The sequence below is a fragment of the Vulpes lagopus genome, chromosome 6, assembly GCF_018345385.1.
Source record: "Vulpes lagopus strain Blue_001 chromosome 6, ASM1834538v1, whole genome shotgun sequence".
Lineage (NCBI taxonomy): Eukaryota > Metazoa > Chordata > Mammalia > Carnivora > Canidae > Vulpes > Vulpes lagopus.
In genome coordinates, this window is record NC_054829.1 from 61,970,493 (window position 1) to 61,997,944 (window position 27,452).

A 27,452-nucleotide genomic window follows, 5' to 3' on the forward strand; every position below is an offset into this window, starting at 1 on the left:
GCAGATGGGGAAAATGAGAGGCAACACTGGTAACTCTATGAATCTTCAAAAGATACTTTTAACTGGTTGATTCTGGGCTAATATTTTGGGACAAGGTTAACAAAGATTATATGGATGTTATTTCTCACAGCAATAAACATTTATTGAGTATCAATTATTCACCAAACACCATACTTTTCATTATAGAATTGGAATTGGTAAATAAAAGGAATATAATAAGATGTGGTGCCTGTTTTTAAGTGCTTGTGATTTGGTCATAAAGAGAAGACTCTGCCTCCTCAAAGGAAAAATAAATAAATAAATGCAAGGCAAAGGTTTTTGATAAGACCTAACCCATCAGGTTTTGTACGTGTTAAATGAAGTAAGGAAGGTGCATAGTTAACAGTGAGATTGTAACCCAAATGTTGAGGTGCAATATATATGCATGCTAAATTATGGACATTGACTTGGGGGATAAAAAATATCATTACTAGCTGGAGTATACAGATTAGATGGAGCTACTACCATGTTAAAGTTGGTGAAGATTGAAAAAGTGGAAGGAATGGAGGACAGGCATTATAGTTGGGTGAGTCACATAATAAAGGTCAAGAAACTACATTTTAAACAGGATGGAAGTTCAAGTGGAATATGATGATAATCATAATTCAACTGTCCATCCATCCACCCATCCATTTAAACATCCAAATGTACTCACTGAGTGCCTCTTATGTGCCATGCAGTTCTCAGTGGTGGGGATATAGCAGTGAGCTACAAGATTTCTGCTTTCATGGAACTTATATTTGAACTTGTGTGTGTTGAGAGGTGGTGGTAAGAGGCTGGAAACAAAAACATAAATAAACATACAAGAAAATATCAGGTAGTGATAAAATCTATAAAATAAAATAGAGTTATATCATGGAAAGTGGTGGTGGTGTTACTTTAGACTGGTTAGTCAATAGAGCTCCTCTAAGGAAGTAATATCACATAATAAAAGTTTACATATAGAAACAAAATATAACAGTGTTCTGATGCTGTAATAATTTACACAAGATAATGTTTAAAACAGCATTTGTATGCCATTTTATGCCAAAAAAGGCCTATTTTATGATTAAGTACCAGGGTATTGATTAAAGACTGAATGCTTACCAATGAGATAAGTAGAATTAAAAAGCTCTCAGTACAATTAAGTCAGAAAAAACATTTCCAATAAAAGGTGCTGGGACAATTGTATATCTACATGGAAAAGAATGAATTGGACTTCCCTACCTCACACCATATACAAAATTAAATTAAAATGGATCACAGACTTTCGTTTAAGAACTACAACTGAAAAAATCAGAAAGCATATGTGGGACTCAATCCCGGGACACTGGGTTCACACCCTGAGTCAAAGGCAGATGATCAACCACTGAGCCACCCAGACATCCCTGAAAATCATAGATCTGATAAAGGACTTGTATCCAGAATATATAAAGAACACTTAAAATCCAATAATATAAAGTTAAGTAACTTCATTTTTAACAAGGGTAAAGTAGTAAACATTTCTTCAAAGAAAACATACATCTGGCCAATAAACATGAACAGATGTTCAACGTCATCAGATATGAGGGAAATGCAATTCTAAACCACAACTACATACTACTTCACCTGCACTCTGATGGCTAAAATTTAAAAAAAAAGACAAAATAACAATGTTAGCAAAGATCTAGGGAAATTGGAATCCTTTTTTTTTTTTTTTTTTTTTTTGTGAGGGGCAATGCTGTGGGCAATGGAGAGCAGGCGGAGTGTGGGGGCAAGGCCAGGGCTGAGTGCTGTCACGCACAGGACATGTCAGGGAGCTTCTCTGGGCAGAGAGCAGAGGAAAGTGAGAAGTGAACTCATGGAAGTCTGGGGGAGGAGTGTCCTAACAGGAGGGCAGGACAGGTGTGGTGGCGGCTGATGCAGGTGAGCAAAGGGCCCATGGCAGGAGGCGAGGTCCAACAGGCACTGAAGGGGAAGAGATCACCACAGGTTTTGGAAGCTGTTGTAAGGTCTTAGAGACTTCCAGTCCAAGGAAGAGGGAATGGCACTGGAGGATGCTGGGCGGTGGGATTGAAAATTAGTGGCACTAATTTTCATACTTTGGAAAATTAGTGCCATGGCACTAATGGCATACTTTGGAAAATAGTATGACATTTCCTCAAAAAGTTAAACATAGAATTACCATATGGTCCAGCAATTTCTCTCCTAGGTAAATGCCCAAAAGAATTGAAAACCTATGACCACATAAATATCCATAATCACATTATTCATAATAGCCAAAATGTGGAAAAAAACACAAGTATCTATCAATGGATGAATAGATTTAAGGAATGTAGTATATCCATACAATGAATATTATTTGGCAGTAAAAAGGAATAAAAGGGGCATTTGCCTGACTCAGTCAGTGGAGCATGTGACTCTTGATCTTGGAGTCATGAGTTCAAGCCCCACATTGGGCATAGAGCTTATTATTTAAAAAAAAAAAAAAAAAAAAGGGCAGCCCCAGTGGCCCAGCTGTTTAGCACCTTCTGCAGCCCAGGGTGTGATCCTGGAGACCCGTGAACGAGTCCCATGTCAGGCTCTCTGCATGGAGCCTGCTTCTCCCTCTGCCTGTGTCTCTGCCTTTCTCTCTCTCTCTGTCTCTCGTGAATAAATAAATAAAAACCTTAAAAAAAAAAGGAATAAAGTACTGATACAAACCTCAACATGAAAGAAACCAGAAATATATGGCCACATATTATATGATTCCATTTATATAAAATGTCCAGAATAGGCAAACGCATAAAAAGTAGATTAGTGGTTTCCTCAGGTTGCAGTCAGTGGGGGACCGGGAATGACTGCTAATGGTTAAGGGATTTCTTTTGGGTGTAGTGAAAATGTTCTGAAATTAGATTTTATGGTATGCAAATTATGTCACAATAAAACTATTTTTTTAAGTCTCTTGGTAAAGCCAGGTATATATTATCAGCCACATAACTGGTGATATATGTACCTTCAGGGTGTGTCATGACAACAGGTTATATGATATTACTAATACCATTCAGACCATATTTTTTGCAACAGTGGGTCCATACACATATTAACACACAAATGAAAATTTAGACCTTTTATTATTATTATTTTTATTTTTTAAAAGTAATGGCTGGGATGCCTGGGTGGCTCAGTCACTTAAGCATCTGACTCTTGATTTTGGCTCAGGTCTTAGTATTGTGGGATCAACTGCTCACCTCCATCCCTCTGCTGGGCTCTGCACTCAGTGGGGAATCTGCTTGGGATTCTCTCCCTCTTCCTCTGTGCCTCTCCCAGTCTCACACACTCTCTCTCTCTCTAATAAATCAATTAATAAATAATAAATAATAAAAATAATAAAAAGTAGTGACTATAAAATTCACTGCGATATAGTCATAACTACAAACCTATAAATCTCAGTCAACAGATAGGACATTCTGCTATATGATAAAAATAATACAGTGTTGTTTTTAATATAGCTGTCCTACTTCTAGAAATATCATAAAGCATAAACAGAAAAGTATACATAGAAGAGCATGGATGTGGAAAAGGAGTTGAAGAAAATGTGGAAATTAAAGAATGTTAGTTAAGTCTAATTACTGTAGTGGTGAGTTTCATTTACAATCATATACATCTTATGAAATTCTAATCTATTTTGTTTTTGGTTTCAGTAGAAAAATGAGAAACAGGACCTTCCAATGGACTTCATGTATTTCACCAAAGATCATTCTAAGTTGACTATATGTATCTGAACCAACACAAAATTTTTAAAAAGTTGTGTTCTCTTCAGATATTTAATCAAAGATTTATTGACTGTAAAATAGTAACCAACAATCATTGAATCTTATTAAATTGCTAGAGCACTATTCTGAGTATTTTCTTAGTTATTTTTCACTAATCTCATAGATTAATGACAAACATAATTTGTGTATTTCTGTCTGCTATGTATTTTTCTAGGTATTTTATATGTATTGGCTCATTTCATCTTCACAACAACACTATGAGATATACATTATTGCCATGTACCTATTTTACAAAAGAGGAAATAAAGACAGAAAAAGCTAAGTAACTCACCAGAGATAACACAGCTAATAAGCAGCAAAGGCAGGATGTTAACCTGAATCCCATGCAACCTGAATCCCAAGCCAATTCATAAAAACATTATGCTACATTTCCTTTCATAAGAGAGCAGAAGAGGGTTATAAAATTTCTCCATTTTCAGACTGTTCTGGCCCTTGATTTCCAACTGAAGTGGCCACAGCCATAAAGTTACTGTTGATAAGACAGACAACAAGTTCATCAGTATAACTTTTGAGGTCTATCTTAAACACATTTCTAGGCCTATGTTAAAAATTAGTAATCTGGGGTGTCTGGGTGGCTCAGTTGGTTAAGCCATGATCCCAGAGTTCTGGGATCAAGTCCTGCATTGGGCTTCCTGCTTAGGGGGAATCTGCTTCTGCCCATCCCCCTGCTCCTTTTCACTCTATCTCTCAAATAAATAAATAAGTAAATAAATAAATAATATTTTAAAAATTAGTAATCTATATAATTTTTAAACCCAGGGTGGTTATGATAACAGATGTGGAAAAAATATCAATTCAATCACTGAACAAATATTTATTGAACACCTATTATAAAGGGCACTACTCTGAGTGTTTGAGATGCATCAGTGAACAAAACAGACAAACTTTCCACCCACAAGGACCTCATATGCTAGCAGACAGTAGAGGATTATCTCTTTTCTGAGAAAAATGTAAGTTATATAAATAATCAGAAAGAGATTGAACAAAAGTAGGAAACATTCATTAGACAAATGATCATCAAAGTTTCCAGCAAAGAGTCAGCAGGTCTTTTGGTCCTGACAGCTCTATTCTTGAGCCAATTATGTGTTTACCTTGTTTAGTGTATAGGTATTGCAAATAAGAATTTCCATCCGGAATTGTAAAGGGGTAGTTCTTCAAAACAGCAAAAAAATTAAAATACCTCAAGTGAGGTATGAATGATGACTTGCATATTTTAAAGGAAATATGGGCAGATGACATCTACATATTTTAACTGATTCCAAACTTAAAAGACAACGTCAACCAATATAGGAACTCAGCTCAGTTGCAAACCCTGGGACTTAATCTATATTGAAGCTAAATATTCTATAAGCATGCAGTGAAGTGCAAAAAAATAGCAATTGAAAAATGACATGATTAAATGGCACAACATGCAATCATTTGCTCTCAATTATATCAATGTATCTTCTTCATTTCTAGGAGTCAGGCAGAAATATTGTTTTTTAAATGCCTCTATTAAATTGGTCACCAATAATAAAATAGATGAGAGTCCTAATAAGCTCATTTACATAACATACATCATACACTACAAAACTATTCTCTCCAAACAGTTTTGCCCATAGATTTGTCTCCTGGTTGTCATGAGTCTTTGCTACATTAGCAGATTTCAAAAGCATAATACTGCCTTCAGAACCATTTGTAGAAAAACGTTTATGAAACTTTTCTAGTTAACCCTTGGCAGGATCCTTATTGCTAATTATGGAAAAGGTATTGATATAATATCTTGGCTGTCACATTTTATTATGGTGATGGTAGAAGCAGAATCTAGGTCTGACATTTTGGAAATACCATCTAATTGCGAGTTAGAAACAGAGAATGACAGTTTTAAGTAGATTATAACTTCTTTCAAAATAACAAACTGGTTTATTTAATGTAAAAGCTGGATTTTAAAAATAGCATTAAAGACCACTGAATTGGTTTACCAAGCACATCTTTATCAGTTTCTTGAAGAAGGTCTGGGATATGTGCCAAAATAGTTTCAAAATTGTACATGACAATATAAGCCTAGATTCTAACACCAAATGATTTCTTTTTTTTTTTAAGATTTTATTTATTTATTCATGAGAGACACACACAGAGAGAGAGAGAGAGAGAGAGGCAGAGACACAGGCAGAGAGAGAAGCAGGCTCCATGCTGGGAGCCCGACGTGGGACTCGATCCCAGGACTCCAGGATCACACCCTGAGCCAAAGGCAGATGCTCAACTCCTGAGCCACCCAGGCATCCCCAAATGATTTATTTTTTTTTAATAAATTAATTTTTTATTGGTGTTCAATTTACCAACATACAGAATAACACCCAGTGCTCATCCCGTCAAGTGTCCCCCTCAGTGCCCGTCACCCACTCACCCCCACCCCCCCGCCCTCCTCCCCTTCCACCACCCTTAGTTCATTTCCCAGAGTTAGGAGTCTTTATGTTCTGTCTCCCTTTCTGATATTTCCCACACATTTCTTCTCCCTTCCCTTATATTCCCTTCTCCCTTCCCTTATATTCCCCCCAAATGATTTCTTATCACCATTTAAAATCAAAACATTTTCAGTGCATACTTCCATTTTTTAAGAAAAAAATCATCTCCCCTCTGTTCATCTAGACAGCAGATGAATAAGGTCCAAAGACAAGTCACTTTAACCTCCATGGTCTACATAACCAGATCTTTGACCTAGAAAAAAAGATATAACTTTTTCTTGCCACTTAGCATCCTCACCAACAAAGGTGAATAATTAAGGGCCACCAGGACTATTAGCTAATACTGAAAATTCTTGGATGAATGGTGTCATCAAGGGAAAAGCTAATCATTCTTTTATAAACACTCATTTGATGTTTTGTTTGTAGTTTCATGTGTTAAAAAATAGCAATTATATTTGGGAAGGAGTATTTCTATTTCTATTAGCTATTTTTTTAGCTGTGGACTAAAATATAATAATCATTCTAAAATTGCAGATCCTCACTGTGTTATTCTATAAAAGCTGTTGTTATCACTGTGCGGTATTCTTTAATTTTTTTGTGACTTTCCCTACATTAGGTTAAGTACTTTTAAATATGTTTGTTTTTAAGAATCAAGCCCAGTGGTCATGTGCTTAGTTCATATTCACATGTAATTAGTAATATGTTATATACTTCCTTTTCTAAATTAAAAACACTATTAAAATTCCAGACATACAAAACAATATGAAGATTAAGTTACTCTAAAGAAAACTGTAATAGCTTACAGATTGCTTGTATCATTACTAAAATGCTGGTATCTATTACAGCGTCTCCCTGGAATAAAGAATGCACTTTTGGCAATAATCTTTTAAAAACATGTCCATTATTGTTAAGATGCTAAACTAGTCTGCAATTACAGGAAGGTAACTTTTAGCAATAAGGGGGAAAGGGTGCTGGATATAAATGCAACTTAGCCATTATACTACAAAATACCTTTTCTTAAAATTCCACAATCATTCTTTTCATAAGCAGATAAAGCATTAATTGCCATTTATTTTTACATTATTATATTTTGGAATCTATTTACAACACCCACTGTACTTTTTATCTCATATTAGATTCCATAGGAATAATTTCAAAGAAATTCTGGGGAATAGATAAAGGTGATTTTTCTCTTCTAGATTATCTGTTGATCCCAGCTACCTGAACTCATCTGTGCCTTTAATGGATATTGGGTATTCACTGGCAGGGTCAAAGGAATATTCAGGAGAGTCTTGAGGAAAGAAAGAAAAGAATTCTATGTGACAAGGTACAGCACAATACATTCATTAGGCTAAACCTATAAAAGGAAGATCATCATAAAGATCATACCTGGAGAATGAAATAGCAAGAAAAGCAAGGAGAAAGAAGGAAAGTAAAAGAACACAAGGGGCAAGGATGACCTCAGAGGAATTCCCAGGGGTAATGTGGAACACATAGGAAAGGACAGATTATAGAACTGGTTTCATGACTCATTTGGCTTTGTTGCATGGTGTTTTTCTTGCTCTCTCATTTATATACAGTTGACTATTCCTCACCCCTCTCCTCTCTCAAACCCTATTTTCCCAAATTTATCTCTAACATATTGTTTATTTCTCATTAAACCACTCTTGGAACTTGTCACAAAGTTCAGAGTGTTACTTGAAGTATAACAGCTAGGAATTGGTATTTTAGGGAAGTATTCCTGTTATTTCAGAATCCTACAGGTGGGAAATAAATGAATTCAAGAACACTTGGGACACAATAAGAATACAGGAAGAGAGTTGGACTTTGGAGAATAATACCACTAAAAAGGAGGAAACTGATACTTGGGACAAAAAGTCAACATTGGAAAGACTCTTCTGTTTATTCATTTACTCCTCCCTGACCTGGAAGAGATTGAGGTATAGGCAGCTCTATAAACTTCCTACTTCTGATTTTATTTTTATAGCATCTAAATAGAGCATTTTCTTGTGAGTTTGGATCACTAGGAATTTGCTTTTTAGCTTTTTCCTTTGCTTTTGTGGTGGAAACCCAAGGCAACTCCACTCCTTTTCACCAGTTTTCAGTATTCCCAGATGCGCAGTAATACTAATCACACTCTCAGGATCATTTAGAAGTTTAACTAATATATAACAGCACAACACTCTTCAACCATTATATTAGGTAGTAGAGAGATGCTGACTAAATATTAGCCAACTGGTAAATTGCTATAATGATTATTTAGCTCAAAGCAATATTCCAGAACCTTGTGAAAAGGAAATGTAATAAGAACTTCATTCTTTAAACACTCCCAGAGCTAAAATAAAGCAGAAGTCCAGGAGAATTTTTTGAGAGCTTTTTCTTGAATAAAGTTAATCCTCCTTTTAGAGGATTCTGTTTTCATTTCTTTTGAGACACCACATCTCTCTCCTGCTTGCTCCCTAGAAGGTGACTGAATATATTGGAGGGTAGTGTCTTCATTCATCTCATCTAATACTTTGGCAACAACACAGAATATAAGTCATCTGATCATGAAGGTGTTCCAATTGAAAATCTAAGAAGTAATTTGGATTGAGGGAAAAAAGTACAACTTAGAGTTTTTTCTAGTTTGGCAATAACTAGTTGTGTGATCTCAAGTAAATCATGTAACTTCTATGTTCCCTCAATACCCTTTCTTTAAAATGCAATGATCCTTTAACTTCTAAGATCTTCTGGCATCAAAGTATTACATAATCTTATTCTGTTATGAGATAGGAAAAATATCATGAGGTGGTCTATGATGGACTTTTTAAAAATAGTAAAATACAGCTCTGAATATCTCTCAAATCGAGTTGACCCTCATCTTCTCTGGTGAGATTCTAGTGGTGAAAGAACAATTTCATTTTGTCTATAATTTTTATTTATTTTCCTTTCACTGTCCTGAACTGTAGGAAACTACTTTAATTGGAGCAGTGTTTTGTTGCAATCATTTCTATGAATCAACCTTGCTTGGCCTCAGTTTCTGTTCATATATTCTGCTCATGTTCTAACATCATGAAAGTCTAACTCCAAGTATCTTTATAGTGAGAACCACCTGCCTAAGCAAAGCACACCAAATCAAAAAGTTAACTTCCATTGTTGCTTTCATAAAGCTTTAAATGCTTTATGAAGCTTTGCACCAATGCTTTTTGAGCAGTAGGATGACATGGTTGAATGGATATCCTCTGGCTCTCGCTGGTTGTGTTGGCTGATAGATAAAGCAATGAATGGGTCTTGAAACATTCTTCCAATTTCTAAAAGTCATTTCTCTTGCTTTTAAGGGCAATAATGAAGGACATTTTGGAAAAGGAGAAGAGCATGAGGGGAAGGAAGAGCCTGGTTTACCACCTATCCCACACTTCTCAAATGAACTTCTAAAACCAGACCTGCTGATTCATTTTTATACTTATCCTCATGACATTAAATTCAAAAAGAAAAAAAATATCCTTGGGGAAGAGAATGCAATATTCTAAATGTACAGGGTATAAGTTAGGATTTAATCAACAGTTTAGAGCATCAATGAAATTAAGAGAGATAAGGTAGGCTATTTTTTTTCCAGATGGGAATAATGATTTATGCCTCCGTCCTATCTTAGAGAGGTTTGGGAGGATTAATGAGCTAATGTCTCTAAAGCTCTTTAAGCTCCTCATATGGAGGTACAACATAAATAGAAGGTGAAAAATGATAGCAAACTCGACACTAAGTTGAACTCCTGAGAGTAAAGCCCCTGGAAATAAGAAGTTGTTGCAGGTCAAGATGGTAAGTCTCTGAATTCCAATACCAAAAGAGCCTTGGTTTATTGTCATATGTATTTTTAATACTGTTGACTTCATAGTATTAATAAGCATTTCTACATTTGCTATTAATCACAACATCCCTTGTTATGATCATTTTTTTCTATTCACCAAATTAGAGAGACTTATCATTCCTATTTTATAGAGAAAAAATTGAGTTGTGAAAATTGCAAAGACATTGGTGTTAACTCGCATGAAATCACTGGTTTGGTATTATTGGACTATGGCCTGGATTAGGATTCAGGGGATGTGGGCTGCCGTCTGGCTCTGATTTTATGGTCATTTAATTTATCAGAGACTTGTTTTTTTCTTTTTTAGAATAAGAAGGTTGAGCTAGCTAAGCGACATCATGTTCCATCTTGTGATAAAATCTGCAATCTTCTAAGTACTACTGGAGTATCTAGTGACTCTAAAGTACATTGTCTATGGTACTATGAAGGAGGATATGTAAAACAAATATTTTAAGATAGCCCTACTTTTAAAAAGTTTATACTCCAAACAACAATGAAGTATCACCACACACCTATTAGAATGGCCAAAATTCAAAACACCAGCAACACAAAATGCTGAAGAGGATGTAGAAAAAGAACTCTTATTCAATGCTTTAGGGAATGCAAAATGGTACCAGCACTTTGGAAGACAGTTTGGTAGTTTCTTACAAAACTAAACACACTCTTACCATACAATCCAGCAACTGTGCTCTGTGGTATTTACCCAAAGGATTTGAAGACTTATGTCCGCACAAGAACCTGTATAGGGATATTTATAGTAACTTTATTCATGACTTCCAAAACTTGGAAGCAACCAAGATGTCCTTTGTAGGTGAGTGGATTATAATCAGACAATGGGATATTATTCAGTGCTAAAACGAAATGGGCCATCAAGCCATGAAAAGACATAGAAAAATTTTGAATGTATATTACTAGGTGAAAGAGGTCAATCTGAAAAGGCTACATACTGTATGATTCCAACCATGTGACTTTTTGGAAAAAGCAAAATTATGTGGAGTAAAAAGATAAGTAATTGCCAGGGTTTGGAGCAGGGGGCTAGGTTGAGGATTGAATAGGCAGAGCACAGAAGGTTTTTAGGACAGTGAAAATACTTGGTATGATAAATGGGTACATGTCATTATATTGTTGTCCAAACCCATAGAATGTACAGCATCAAGTGAACTGTAATACAAGCTATGAACTTTGAGTGATCATGACGCATCATTGTAGGTTCATCAGTTGTAACAAATGTACCACTCTGATGGGGGATGTTGATAATGGGAGAGGCTGTGCATGTGTAGGGGCTGGGAGTATAATGGGAAATCTCTGAATCTTTCCCTCAATTTTGCTGTGAACCTCAAATTGCTCTAAAAGAAATAAAATCTCAATTTAAAAAAAATGTTTACATTCTAGTTTGTTGATAAGACACATAGATGTATACCTATACACATTACAATAACATTTAAATAAGCTCAGGAAATAACACATGAATTTCTTCAATCTCTTATCTCTAGGTCTCCAGGCATGTGCACATACTATTCTGTTCACTCTCCCTCTCCTTCACTGCAGATCTCAGTTTAGAGTCACTCATTCCAGAAACTTCCTTGCCCCTCCCCAGAAATGCCCCATGGATTTGCACAGTATACTACGTTAACTCCTACTACACCGCATGCCACATTCTATTCTGTTGTCCTGTTGACTTGTTACTATCCCCCTTGAGACCATGTGTTCCTTGGAAGAGGACAATGAATGGTTCACCCTAATACCCAGCACAACACCTGACATAGGTGTTTGCATAAGAGAAAATTACTGAATAAATTAAAAATATTTTTACCCACAGTCCCAAATAATCTTGAACTGGCTTCTCTTTAGGTATTAGAACCCCTCTATCCTTACAATGTTCTAATACTTCCAATGCTTTTTGTTGAAGATTCTCTTCCTTATTTAAAGAGGACCTGAAGGCAGAGGAAATAGCATTCCAGGAAGAGAAGGGCTCTGAGTGGGAGAGAGTCCTGAGAAGACCTTCTACTTTTGCACCTCTACCAGCATAGCAGTTTCCAAATCCTGTCATCTCTAACCCTGAGGTCTCTCTTAAATCCAGCCTCCTATTTTCCACTGTAATTGCACTATTTCAAGTCCCTAGAACTTGTTGCCTAAGTTACAGGATAGCTATCTTCTAATGGGGCTTTCTCTCTCAAAGCTGATGGACACACAACTCTGCAAGACTACTGAAGATGCTCCTGATGAATAAGAAAGGTGTTGACTCCTTAGCTTGCTTTCACCCTGACCTGATATTAGATATGTACATACCCCAGATACCTCCAGTATCAGTAGACAATTTGCCATCCCTTGTATATGATTTATATATTCTCATCCTGGAATTTGAATAAAACTAAGGGGGGACGCCTGGGTGGCTCAATGGTTAAGAATCTGCCTTCGGCTCAGGGTGTGATCCCGGGATCCAGGATGGAGTCCCGCATCAGGCTCCTTGCAGGGAGCCTGCTTCTCCCTCTGCCTATGTGTCTCTCGCTATTGTGTCTCTTATGAATAAACAAATACATTTTTTAAAAAAAGTAAATAAATAAAACTAAGGGGAATCTAAGATTTCTTTTTCCTTTTTGTCTGGGCCTGAAATATTTATATAGGAAACCATTTACAGAATCTTACAGAGGACCTATCTTAACGTTCAGTCCCAGAAAGCCAAACTCTCTCCTTAAAAATAAAGAGACATACACTAACGGACACTGTAGTTCATAAGAGGGTCCAATTTCAGCACTCAAAGCAACAGACTAATAGACTCCTTTTGAAACAGAATTAAGAAAAAGGAAAACCTTAGAAAATTTTAATCCATTTCTCAAAAATATGCACAAAGATATTGCACCCATGGCACTGAAGAAGGCACTTCTGAAAAAGAAACAAATTAAGATCAGTAAAGATTGTATGAAGATGAAAAGAACTTCTGGTGAATAAAAAATTGCAATGAGGGATGCCTGGGTGGCTCAGCGGTTTGCCTTTGGCCCAGGGCATGATCCTGGAGTCCTGGGATCGAGTCCCACATCAGGCTCCCTGCATGGAGCCTGCTTCTCCTTCTGCCTGTGTCTCTGTCTCTGTCTCTGTCTCTCTCTCTCTCTCTCTCTCTGTGTCTCATGAATAAATAAATAAAATCTTTAAAAAAATTGCAATGAAAACAAACTGCAAATTGCAATGAAAACAAACTGCAAAATTAGGTCCTGCAAAAACAGAAAACAACCTTGAGAATTTCACCAAAAGTGCCTGTTAAAGAAGGGGAAATAAGAATCCATTTCTAAAAATGAAGGAAAGATCCAGGGGACACAATATGCACAGAATAGCACTACCAAAAGGGAACTAAACTTACAGAGAACTTGTGATAATCAAACAGTAGGTAAAACTCTCTGATCTACAGCAGAATTTCAGTTTTCAAAATCAATTAGGACTTAGCAAGTTACCAGCAAAAGAGATAAAAGGAGACCAACACTCACTCATATACAAGTGGAAAAACAAGGTTACTATGTAGCAACAAAAATCAGACTTTTCCTTTATAATTATAAATGCTAAAAGAATCATTAGCAGTTTTGACAGTCAAAGGTTATATTCCCCATGGCAAAATTTTACATTCGACCAAACTATTGTTTATATTCAAGGTCAAGTAAGATGCATTTTCAGACATGCAAGGGTATGGAGAATATACTAAGAATGTACTTTTCCTAAAAAATCATTAGAAGACAATATAATAGTACTAAGAGTAATATTTTTAAGAAAATGGAAAACCATGGTATGAAAAAAACTGATGTTGAGCAATGAAATGAATATTATAAAGAATTAATTCTGAACTATTTTTCATATTCTTATGAAATAACAATGCAAATTTCAAAAGCAATTATTGAAAGTGTGAGAATGTCATAATTATATTAGCAAAATAATAATGATATTAGCTAAAAACTAAATCCAAGATTATACCAACAAAAAATGGAGAAATACAGTAGAGGATACAGGGAAGTCAATTTCTCATTTTAAAGTGGCATCAGTGAGAAGTTGATTCATTCTTGTTATTAGATATAAAGAATATGTTAAAAAAAATTCCAACTCACTAGGGCAAAAATGAACAAAACAACATGTCTTGTAGCAAAATATTTAAACAAGACCACCATGTAAGCTTCATGCATTGCTAACATTCAGCCTAGTGCCTGACACATGGTAGGTGTCGAAGAAATATTTATTGAATGAATAAGTAAGTGAATGTGATGAAATAAAAGGTCAGCAATCTTAATTAAGAAACTAAATATGAATGGGCTTAGTGTTTTTATTAAAAGATACAGATTTTCAGATTTGATTAGAATGTAATTCATAAAAAAAAATCACCTAAGACAATATGCTAAAAAACTGGAAAAAAATGACAGGAAAGGAAACATTATGCCTTTAGATAACATCATGAAGGACTTCAAGGCACCTAATAGATGAAAAAGGAATAAAGTGAGGAGAGGGTCTCTGATTGTAGGGTCTCTGGTTCATCCTCTTAGATTCAAATCTCCACCTCTTCAAACTATTAATTATGTATATTATTTTTACAGATTTTATTTATTCATTTGAGGCAGAGAGGGAGAAGCAGACTCCCCACTGAGCAGTGGAGCCAAATGTGGGGCTTAACCCCAGGACCTGGAGATCATGACCTGAGCCAAAGCAGATGCTTAACCATCTGAGCCACCCAGGCACCCCACTGGTCATTAATTTTAACCAAGAGTTTTCTGTATTCAACTTCTCACAGACCTGTACATTTGCTTGTCATCACAAAATCGTACCAGTGATTTATTGGAACAGTTCTTTCTACTTTTAAGACAACCAGGTCCCAATAATGTATAAAACAACAAAAACATATATATTCATGCTACCTGTGCCACCATTCTGATTGAAATTTATGACTAGGAAGACCTTTTCTTTCCCATTTTAGATCAGCATCTCTATTCAAATTATAAAGGTATCATAATGTTAGAAAGGAAATGGGTACGAAGACAAAGTTGGCTAGGGTGGTTCCAAAGGCAATAAACTCTGGTTCAAAAGATGCCTTTGTCCTTCTGAAGCATCATTCCCAGTGAAGTAAACATGATTCCTGGTACACAGAATTGGCTATGTATCAGAAATTTTGTGCCAAACTCAAAGTGTTGTTTAGAGGAGTTAAATGGCATCTATAATTGAATAAATTTATCAAAGGAAGAAGATGCCTACTGCAGAATCACAGAATGCTAGAGGTGAAAGGAATCCTTTCAAACCAAAAACCTAAATTTACAAAAAAGGATATTAGGCAAAAAGAAATTATTTACGGAGATTACATAGCTAGAAATCCTAGATTATAATGTTGCCAACTAACATCACCTAGCGAGGGTACTCAATAAATACTATTAACTGGTAAATTGTAAAAGAATGACATGGTGCTAAAGTTACAGAAGACTGACAACTCATTATGAACACTAAAAAAAGAAATTTTGTTTATCTCCTTAAATGGATATCTAATTGTGTGTGTAGAGCAGTAATCTGGGAGAAATAGAATGAAGGTCTAAAAAGAGTGTTTATAAAAGATCAGGAAGACAAAAAATGAAGAAGGACTCTAAGTAGCTGTTTTGCTATCTTGCTCAAAAGCTGAAAAATAGTCTGATGTGAATACCCACATTTGATAATCTGATTTGGTCTATTGTACCCTAAAAGAGCCGTCCTTTTCACAGGTGAGAGGGGAAAATTCAGTAAAGACCCAGACGTGGGTCTGTCTCATAACGCTGAGATCATGACCTGAGCCATAAATCAAGAGTCAGCTGCGTAATCCGCTGAGCTACCTAGGTACCCTGTTATCCCCATTTTTAAGATGAGAAACCTAGGACTTTAAGAAAGATAATGGATTAGAAATAGGTAGAACCACTACAAACCCAAGCATCTTGAACTCATTGGTGTAAGTTTCTTCGCTATTGTGGGTCAGATGCACTGCTCTCATCCTACACTTAGATTAAATGGGGAGTATGGAGACAAGTTTGCAATTCTGTTCCCCCAGTTTCTTCCTAATTTGGGTTTATTAACAATAAAAATGATATTTAAGTAATGTTAAGTGATCAGTTGAGAGGGATGACTGGGTGGCTCAGTGGTTAAGCATCTGCCTTCGGCTCAGGTAGTGATCTTGGGGTCCTGGGATTGAGTCCCTCATCAGGCTCCCGGTAGGGAGCCTGCTTCTCCCTCTGCCTGTGTCTCTGCCTCTCTCTGTATCTCTCATGAATAAATAAATAAAATCTTTTTAAAAAAATCAGTTAAGAATCAAGAATAGAAACATTAATCATGATGGTTTCAGATCCTCAAAGCAACTATGTTGATTGTCTAAGCAGCCATAAAGTAAAAATGGGTGAAACCTGTTTCTAATCTTTCAAGATTTGCATTGCTGTCTTTAATTTCCATGAATCTGGTTTACCTGACAGCAGTAATACAAATGACACATGTGAAATAAGTACACAGTTATATCCTTGTATCCTCAACTCATTCTCCTTCATAGAAATCATTCAGCATCTTCTTCTAGTAAAAGGTATGCTCATAAAGAATTTGGCCTCTGTTGTTTCCTTTTATTTACTTTAAAAGGCTGCATTGGGACTGCCTATAAAAATTTCCTGTAGATCTTCCCACTACCCCCAGATGGTAGTGTGTGTAACATTTATTTAAGTCTATCTTTGAATTTAAACCTTAACCCAGCCAAATTTTTTTAAAAGGCAGTTCTGGATTGTAACCAGTTACTTAAAATTACTAAAGTGTTAGATGATAGATTTTTTTTTAATATATGGTGGGAAAAAATACCTGATAAAAGCTGAATTCAGTATTTTCTTTTGACAAACATACTTGGTTAATATTATAGCTTTTAAAAAAAATTATCTAAGACATATAGAAAAGATTAAGTCTCATCTGATATCTGTTGATTTTGAAAGCATTCAGATGCTTTTGTCACAGCCAGATTGAATCACTGTAATTCTTTGCAGCTTTGCCAACAACATCATTACAAAGTTTGTAATGGCTCCAGAAAACAGCAGCAGGGATGATCCTGGACCTGTAGGAACCACAACTTCCTTTCACATATTCCAAAACTTCCAAAATATCCTCTTCTGTCTTCCAACCTAATCTCCTTAAAAATATGGGCTGTGAGGGACACAGGAAGTGTGATTATTTGTGGTGGCATTTGAGATTGGTTATAACGGACATGGGAAATTCCCTCTAAATGTCTTGGCTAGATTGGTCCAATTTTTACTTCTGGAAACCACACAGTGAGATTTGGGAAAACATTTCTCAAAGCATGTGAACTGTGTTTAGCCCTTTTATTTATCTCCTTTTATTAAAAGATGTATTTGTGATACTCCTTTTCAGAGTAATTACTTAGTAATGCTACACATTTAATAGTTAATTTAGCATCCTTTTAAAGACTGTATCCTAAAAATTTTAATTTCCAAGATTTAAAACTCTGACTCACTGACTTCCTTCAGCTGGCTGCCGAGTATTCAGAAATGGGATGAGGAACAAGAGGAGGCTACCAGTTAATGTGTTTTTCTCTTTTCAGAAAAAGATCTTTAACCCAGGGACTGTTGAGTCTACAAAGTAATGGCAGATTCTGGAACAGACTATTGGCTCTATCATTTACTACCTTAAGCAAATAACTTCATTTTTCCCTACCACCATTTTCTCATCTATACATACGGGATAATAAACTATCTGCCTTAGGATGGTGATAAGGATTAATAAGCAAGTGGAGGTTAAACATTTAGAAACTGTGACTTACATCCTACGAACACTTGGTAAGGATTAGTTGTCATTGTTAAAATTATTAAAGAATGTTTTGTTCCTCCTACTGTAATTCTAACATGGCCTCCTTTCCTCAAAGGAGATGCAGATGGTAGCCATGCCCATGTTTATGGTAATTTTTGTAATCTAGAGCAGGGTCAGGAACCTAAGGCCTGAGGGCCAAATCTGGCCCACTGTCTGCTTTTGTAAATAGTTTTGTAAATTAGTTTTATTGAACGCACTATATTAATTCATTTACATATTACTGGTGGCTGCTTTTACACTACAGCAGCCAAGTTGAGTAATTGTGACAGAGATTGTGTTATATGGCCTTTTGCAACAAAATGCTCGCCAACCCTTGATTTAGTGTACAATGAGGTTTCAGTGTTTATTCTGAAAGATCGGTGAATGACCAGATGGGAGAATACTGGAATTTGAACCCAAAGACCATGGCTTTTGCTCTGCCTCTGCTGCTAGTTGCTGTGAGGACTCCAACAAGTCATGTTGACTTTCCACACCTCAAGTTCACCATTCATAAAAATAAATTAGAACACCCAAAAGAAAGTAATCATAATTTTCACCTTACATAATTAGTGGAAAGTTTAAGTATAATAGCTTGGATAAAAGTGCTTGGTCAAATTTAAATTGCTAAGCAAATTTGAGACATTAATCACAGCCAAGCTTACTAAATCTATTCCACTCATTCACCTTCTTGATGACAGAGCTTCTTGGCAGCTCTAAACTTGCCTTCCTGGGCTGGTTCTGGGCCCAGTCCAGTGCTACAGCCTCTTTTAGCTAGTCATGAATAATTTCTCCCCAATTCGAGTCTTTAGGATAATGAATTTCATTATGAAATATAAGAAACATATGATTAAGCAATTATTTTCTCTTGGAAGGGTCATCATTAAAAAGTAGTGCTTTCCAGCCAATGGCACTGAAGCTACACACACACAGAGGACTCTAAGGGGTCCTTTGCCAGCTGACCTCATTAACTCTCTGATGTGCTCTCCACATTTTATTGTAATAGGGTGTTCACTCCTTGATGATTCTGTGTTTCTGTCCCAGGAGTCTTAGGTTCACACCTTCGTGTATCTCCCTGTGCTGGGCTTTGACTCTTTCTTTCTTAGGTAGAATTTTGTCTTGTTTATCCCATGTTTATCACACTTACTGCCTTAAAGTAAAAGAATACATTCCACAACTGCTTTTTCTCTTCTTCCTAATACTTAAGATCCGATTCCTTTCTCTCAACCCAGACCAAACTCTAAGAAGGAAACAGTTGTGTCTACAAAGTAATGGGTTTTCCTTTTTTTTTTTTTGGGGGGGGGGGTTCCTTTTTATATGCAGCACCTTCCCACCCTGTTCTCCGGGGTAGTGCACTGTGGCTTATCTATCATTACTCTGGGTGTCACATAAAGGAATTCATTCTGTTAAAAGCCTGAGATTTTAGAGAATGGAGAATCATAAAGCTAAGTCCTGTGGATAAAGCCTGTCTTCAGTGTGACCATTGACAGCAGAAGACATTTGGGAACACACAAGAAGAGGAGAAATGTGACAAAAAGTTCCACACGTAAAGTTTCTTTAATAACGCTCTTTGGAGAGGCTTTATCACTTAGAAAGGCAGAGGGTATCTGTTCTTTAGGTTTGTGGTAAAAGTTTTTATTCTGCATATGCCTATTATCAATTATGATTTTGACAGGTTATAAACATTATGCTACATTATTATTATATTACAAACATTTGGTTTAATTCGCCCAATGAATGTGGTAATATACAGAACACTTGATTAATCATACACTAAACGCTAAAGAGTAAACAGCTCAGAAATATTTAAAATTCTGGCTAGGAAAGACATTTATTCCAACAGACAGGCGTAAAGCTTTCTTACAAAACAAAAAAGAAGTGCCATCATGCTAGATCCACTTAGCTTATCTGATCAAACTCCTCAAGGTCAAAATTGTAGAAGGAACTGAAGTTTCAAGTTATAGAGAAAAATTATCAGGGCTCCATAAACTCTAAAAGTTTGAATGCTTCAATTTAAAAAGTGACCCATGGCAAAGAAGTTTACACTGCTGCAGTATAAAAATGTAAAATAAAAACACAAATATTTCTACCTCCCAAGATCTTCAGTAGCTAAGACTATCTGCTATTCTGGCCAAATTACTGAAAATTATGATTGATAAACCAACCACAAAGAAATAGTGACATTTAGTTCTGTCCTGTTTTTTTCCTTTGAGCCATGCAGCATTGAAAGGCATTCAATAAATATCAATAAATATCAATTTTGCATAGTAGTTCAGAGAATAGGCTTTACACTCAGACAGCCCTGGATTTAAAACCTAATTCTACCACTCATTATATGTGGCCTTGGACTTGCAAAACTTAACCTCCGTGTGTGTTTCCATAGGCACATTCTGCAAAATCAAGATTCCACTTCATAGGTTGCTATTAGCATCAAATGAGACACACACATATATATACTCACAATGTATATTGTACATTGTATCAGCAATATTGTATATTGTTGATGACACTATACAAAGTTAAAGCATGAAGCTAATGTCTTTGGAAGCATCAGCTATATTAATATAGAACTGCTCATTCTTCAACTTATAATAATAACAAAAGTGTGGGGGGATTGTTTTTAAATATCTATGAGATATGGGAGTAGGTAGGTATACAAATAATTGTAATAACAAACTTCCTGTCAGTTTCTAATTATTATGTTACATTTGGAGGTTTATAATATGAAGAGATTCCTATCCCTTAAATGAACCATTACAAAAAGTAGAAATAATAATTTATGTATGTAAACTCATAACTGTGTGAAATAAATACTATTGGTATCTCATCTTATGGGATGAAGAAACTGAAGCACCGAGGGATAATACGAGAAACATGACCAAGGTTACACAACTGTCTGGGGCCATTAACTGGTTCACTAAAGTTGTGATATAGATACTATTGAGAAAAAATATATTTCACATCATCCAGCCTACTAATGACCAGGATGCTTTATAGGGTACATGCCAAATTCAAAATAACACAGCATTCAACCATCTGAAGACTTCATCTCCCTGCAGTGGAGGTTAGGGCAAGACAGGAAGAGATGAAATAACAAATCTTCTGGATGTTAGATTTTAAACAGTAAAAATCTATTTGCCTTGGGAAGAGGCTTTCATTTAATTTCCAGTTTGGTCTTGTCATTCAATGGGAGAAGAGGAGGTTTTCAACCAAAACAATTTGTAGGTGTGCAATGCAGTTTACTAGGAAGTATGGTGGTCTTATCTTAAAGGGTTCCTCCTCCTAGGCTGTGCAGGTAAGCAACATGAGCCTGCCTGTCTGGAAGGCAGGAGGTAAACCATGGGCCACATGTGACTAAATTCTCTGATCCACTGCTGGAAGACCATAGGGCTGTGAGGGGATGGTGGGTGCAGGGTGGGGGGCTGGGCATGGGGGTAATGAATAAAACCTGGTTCTGGAAGGCTTGGAAAAGAAACAGTTGCTTGGTCCTAAGAAGTTCTTTCCTTCTTGGTTCCCCCTTTCTCCTCTTTGAGACCATTCATGCCAGAAGGTTTCTTGCACCAAATTCATATCCTATAACCCCAAAGCCTCAGAGCCCAAATAATTACCACATTTAAAGGAGGATTCAAGTAGTACAGGCTAGCATAGGCAATAAAAGAAAATATTTGAATTCTGAACTGCTTTTGAATAGATCTTGCATATACCATGGAAACAAATGGGGTAAATGCTTCTTCTTTGCGGATATACAATGAATACGCACCCAGCTGTGTTGCCAAGGTTGGCATTTTTCTACAATGGACTATGCCTGTAATGTAGGAACCTCTTACTTTATTTCCTCCCTCTATAAATAGTTGATTCTCTCATATGTAAAAATTATGTTTCCTTTTGTTAGCATTAATGGTCTTCAATTAAATCATGTGCTTTTATCATATCAATTTATGGAAGTATTTTTAGTCAGATTATTTATGGAACATTTAGGTCTGCCTTTCAAAGTCCTCAGTATTTTTTAGTGTTTGCTGGTCTGCTTTTAATTTATCAAAGCCCTCCCTCCACAGGCATTGCACAAAACACACAAGCAGCAGAGATTTCCCCTATACAATGTGTATTTGATATGCTTAATGTTCATCTTTATACACACAGAGATGTTGGCATACAAGAAATGTGGAGGGTGTCTATAAATTCAAAGAAACATTTAAGTGCACAGTGATACATAGATACATGGGTATAATACTTTATGTACTTGATAAATATTTCATCCCTACCATAAAGAAAGCTTTTTATCAACTTTGATTGTTTTTTTATTACCTTAAAGTATTGCAGTTGTTTCTCAGCATTCATTGTTCCTTCCTTTTCTTGTCTCAGACAGGAATTGAAGATGAAAAGCTCTGTATCTCTTAGCCACCCTTTCAGTTCTTTGATCCTGACCTCCAGCTGCCTTACCAGGCTTCCGCTTTCAGGAGAGAGCAGGTCACGTGGACCAGACCCACTGTGTCCTGCCATTGTGTCCTGGATCTTCTGTCCTAGGGTTTTCTAATGCATCAGATTAAAAGCAAAAACAAAACCAAAAACAAACAAATAAACAAAAACAAAAAATATAGATTAGCTTCAGCACCAAAAACATACCATAGTTTGGTTAGTAACAAGAGCCACCTGGAAGGTGTCCCACTGCACCTGCCACCTCACAACTGACATTCAGTTCAGATTAGCTCATTGTTCCATTTAGGATTTTTGAATTCTTGAGCAATGTGTGTTGTTCTGACTACCACTAGAGGCTTAAGAAGACCTCATTCACTTATAATTTCCTTTAACAGGGAGGAAAAGTTCACTATGGTCACTGATGAAAATTCATTTAAATTCTCATGACAGGAGTTTACAGTAAAATATTCCCTGCATAATATTTTCGGGAGATAGAAGTCCGAGTTTAATCAATATACTAAAGAGGCCAAGAGTAGATTGTGCATGGAGAATTAAATTATTTCTTTCTTCTTTCTTTCTTTCTTTCTTTCTTTCTTTCTTTCTTTCTTTCTTTCTCTCTCTCTCTCTCTCTCTTTCTTTCTTTCTCTCTTTCTTTCTTTCTTTCTTTCTTTCTTTTTTTCTTTCTTCTCTCTCTCTCTCTCTCTCTCTCTTGCTTTCATTTCATAAACTACAATTTCCCAAACCATGGCTGTTAAGAAGGGGTAGCCTCCTTGGTGCCGATGTTACATTTTACCTGACTTGGAAATTGTTCAACCCCACAATTTCTCCCACTTTGCATTTCTGGATGCTAGACTTTCTAATATACGTGTCAAAAGAAGTCCCAATCCACTATTCTAGAAGCCTTCTTAGATTAACCTCTATGGCACGAACGTGCAGCTGAGAGGGCCTTTTTTCTTTCTTTCTTTCTTTCTTTCTAAGGAAAACACTCTGGAGAATCAGTAGGAGTTAATCTATAATGATGAATTAAACCTACAAAAATAAGCTTTAAAACACAAATAAAATTAAGTCAACAAACATTCATTTGCTGCGTAGTGTTCTGTAAATAGTATCTTTAGGAGATCATAACAGAAAAATAGCCTTTCTTGGCAACACCCTTGTATTTTCATGGTGCAAATATTGATAATTTGAAGACCCTCGGTGGAATCCAGATTTAGCTATTGTTTTTATGCTGTAACAAAAGTAGCAGCAGGAGGTGAAATCAATGCCCTTGGAGGGTAGGGTCACAAAAAAGAATTTATTGCCACTTTTTTGTTCTGGAACAGTTTGCAATCATAAATTCTTCATAAACAGAATACTTCAGAGAATGGTCCGTCTTCATAAATATACGACAGAGGACATCAATTTCATTTAATTCACAATTTGTGTCAGCACAGCAGATGCCAATGCCTGCCTTGATAGGGTTGTTTAATATGCAATTGAGACAGAGTAATATGCAGCACAGGGGACAAAATTTCACAGATTAAACTGTACGCACCACTGACATTTCATTCTAATGTATTTCCATTCCACACTGTTCACCTTAGATGAAAGTAATATTAAAAACCATATCCCTCTATTTTACTATTGTTAGAAGTTAAAATCCTTGTCTTTAAATTTTTTTCATGCCAATTAAAATGTAATCATGCCAATTAAAGCAGGATGCCTGGTGGTGTTGGTGTGGCATAGGTTTTGCTAAAGTCTCCCTTCCACCCTTCTCACCCCCTAAATCATTACAAAATTCTGCCTATTGTACTCAAAGGGTATTTTTGTCAAAATGACAACCATTTTTTTGTATCTGACTCATGAAGGATAGCTAAATATTGTTTCTTTCTTTAATCTTCTCTTGATTTACAATTTTTGTTGAGGAAGCAATATAACCCAACATCAAACAATTTTCAGAAAAGATTATTGTGAGCTGCTTATCAAATTAGAAATAGATAATATTAAAATACAACATAAACTATTGCTCTTTCTATCAAGCACATAAAGTTGCTGATCTCATCTATTTAGTGAAATAACCCTTTAAAAATGTTGTATGTTAACCACGTTTCTCCTGTAGATCATCAACGAATTCTGTGGAATTTAGCAGGTTCTGATTTCAATCACCATATTATAAAGTGGAAGCCACTAATTACTAGTAAAAAGTAACAGTAGGTCAGAATAAAAACTTTCGATGTTTTAAGTTACTTTGCACAAGTGCAGAGTGTAGTGAATTTAGATGAGAAAGCGAGGATTTAAACTTGCAGTTTTTAATCACCTAGATTAAGTATGGCATAAACCGAACACTGGCATTCCTCCAAGTCATCAGGTACACGGAGAGCTTTTTATTCAAAATATTTTTGGAGTATTATTTCTTTAAAATTAAAAAAAGGCAGAAAAGGGAAGGCATGCAAAATTATGCTCCATAGCTGACACCGCCCATACTTTGCTGTTATAATTAATCATTTAAGTAATTGACAAATTTAGCTTACCCTTGATTTGAAGTGAAGGCAATTTAGGAGAGAAGTGGATGAAAAAATACAGTTTAACCTCTCTCTCTCAGCTGTCTTCCAACAAAAGGACAGCACTGTCTCTCGCACAAGTGCCATCCTGGTCTGTGGTTAACAGAATCTCTATATTGCCTTTTTGCCAGATTCTTGCAACACAGTCTTTGGCTGAGACCCAGCCCATCATTGCGTGAAATGAATTACACGAAACTTTTTTTTGGGGGGGGCTTTTGTTAAAAGTGAGCTGGAAATTGAGGCACAAAACAGTGGCCGATTTCATTCTGCAATTCAGATTTGGGTCAGATTTGCATCTTTGTTTTGGTGGCTTTCTTGTGACTTGGAAGCTGTAGTGACAACTCCACTTTTCGTCTGAAGGGTACAGTAAATAGTTAAACAGTGGATGTCTCTAACATGTACCTTCAGAATAAATTCTATTAACATTCATTCAAGCATGACAGTCAGTGTATATCAGATATACTGTATTATAGTTGACTTGGTGCATACCCATAATACATGGCATATTTTACTTACTTTTTTATGTATTAAAGAACCAAAATTATTAAAATCTGAGAGAAGACAAGCTCAGAGTTAAAAAAAAAAAAAGCAACAGAAGAGGAAAAGCAGTGTTTTTCCCTCATAATAGCATAAATAGCTTGTTTGAAAGGTAGGTGGTGAATTGAAAGAGAGAGATATTTGTGCTTCAAATTAGAAATCAGACAGATAGAGTACTTCACTACACAAAAAATGTACACATAACCTACAAACAGTAATAAAAATGCAAATACCCCAAGCAGTTCCCATTTTTCATTAATTGAATCCACTTTTTCAAGGAGATCATTTGGTAGTAAAACGCCACCTTTCTTCAGTGCTTCAACCTTACTAAGCAGCTCCGCCTTTTTCGGGTCCCTGATGGACATTTCCACACTGTACCGCTGAAACGGTAAAAGAAAAGGAGAGATCTCATTAGGGAGACAGGTGTTCTTAAAGAGTCTTTCAGCACAGAGTTAGTGATGCTCATGGGTGTTAAATGTTTTTGTTTCCAATAAAATTTATGGGGAGGCTAAATCCAAGTATCTTCAGTAGTTGAGGAATGTTACGGAAACATTTCAAATATATATCACTCACACATACATCAACATCCAAGGGATTGCATTTAGTTGACTAAGATTTATGTCATTTTTAAAGTAAAGTTTACACACACAAATGATCTTTGATTTAAGATATTCCAAACAGGAAAATACCTGGTCCAGAGAGATTTAATATTACAGTTCATTTCAGCTAACATGTGACTCCGGAGTGCTGCCCATCTCTCATCTCTGCCCCACAAAGAACTGGTGGTACAGGTACAAATAAAATGATCCCTAAAGATTGTGTGACCTTCCTCCTTAGCCTGTAAGTCTCCTGAATTCTCAGTTAACACTTTTTCTCCCCATTTTTCTTTTACTTAAAAACTGTGTGGGCCTGAGAAGAGGTACATATAGAGGAAAAAAAAAAAGAGCAAATCAGTGCTTTGGAAATGTTTACAAATCTATGCCTCTTTAATGATTACCACAAAATGTCCCCAACATCACAATTGACTACAGATACCTCTCCCCCAATACATGTTATATTCTAATAAACTGCCAAGTGAGTCTCTGCTAAGAGATGCTTTGCTAGAGATAACCTAAGTGCCATTTAATAATGTTTCTATAGTGATTTCTATAGTGGCAGTTTCTATAGTGATTCTCTTCAAATAACTCTATTTGGATAACTTCATAGTTAGAAAGTTTTAAATTACAAATAGCTATAAATGACTATATTTTTAAAATGTACTACACACAAAAACACCTCTGAGTAGAAAACTAGATTCTGGTTAAAACATTATCCATATTTACAACTTTAGCACATTTCCAAAACGTAATGGCGATCCTCCAATTTTTTCCTTTGAGGCACGTAAGCTGGGCCACTGAGGCCCTTGGTAGTATTGCTCTATTGCGCTAACTGAGCTAAGAGGGTCGCCTCATCAGATCCAAAGAGAAAAGCTTTTGTCTGGGCAAAGTAGCAAATCAGGAAGTCCAAAACATGCCCAAGCATGTTATTCACCCTGAAAACACAGTATTAGATAAGATCCCAAACTAAAATACAATTGGAAGTAGCTTATAGGAAAAGAAGCTATGAAATCCTTGTTTTGGGTAATAGATACTCAGCATTTATGTGTATATGTTTGCATACTTTGTTTCATATTTTAATCTTTCATTTACACTAAACACACACATCATTTGTATTATGTAAACTTCTGCAAATGTTAGTCATTTGTGGATCACAGAACAAAATGTTTTAAATGAGATGATTTAAAGCATTTCATAGTATTAATGAATGTTGATCAGAGTGTCAAAGTATCCAAAATTACATGAATATGCATAATAAAAAAAATGAAGGGTTGTTTCAGAACTCTTCCAGAATTTGACCTGTGACACATGGGAGATTCTGATTGCATTTTCTGATGGCAGGCAATTACCAGGACCATGTTACTCCAATACTTAAAAAACACTGGCCACCGAGTTTTCTGGACAAAATACTCAACAAGTATTCTAGAAACCTAGATAGTGTTTTATTTATCAAA

At 35.9% G+C, this 27,452-nt stretch overlaps 1 protein-coding gene across 5 annotated transcripts in view; it reads right to left on the bottom strand.

Annotated features, from left to right (window-relative positions):
- The window catches only part of AKAP6 (A-kinase anchoring protein 6), a 486,958-nt gene that overhangs the window by 61,999 nt on the left and 397,507 nt on the right, over positions 1-27,452 (bottom strand). For all 5 annotated transcript variants that reach the window (XM_041758859.1, XM_041758854.1, XM_041758855.1 and 2 more), the window contains 2 exons: positions 25,636-25,782; positions 22,215-22,439 (listed from right to left, as the gene is read on the bottom strand). In XM_041758859.1, the coding sequence (XP_041614793.1) occupies positions 22,215-22,439; positions 25,636-25,782 (372 nt within the window). The remainder of the gene's footprint in view (positions 1-22,214; positions 22,440-25,635; positions 25,783-27,452) is intronic.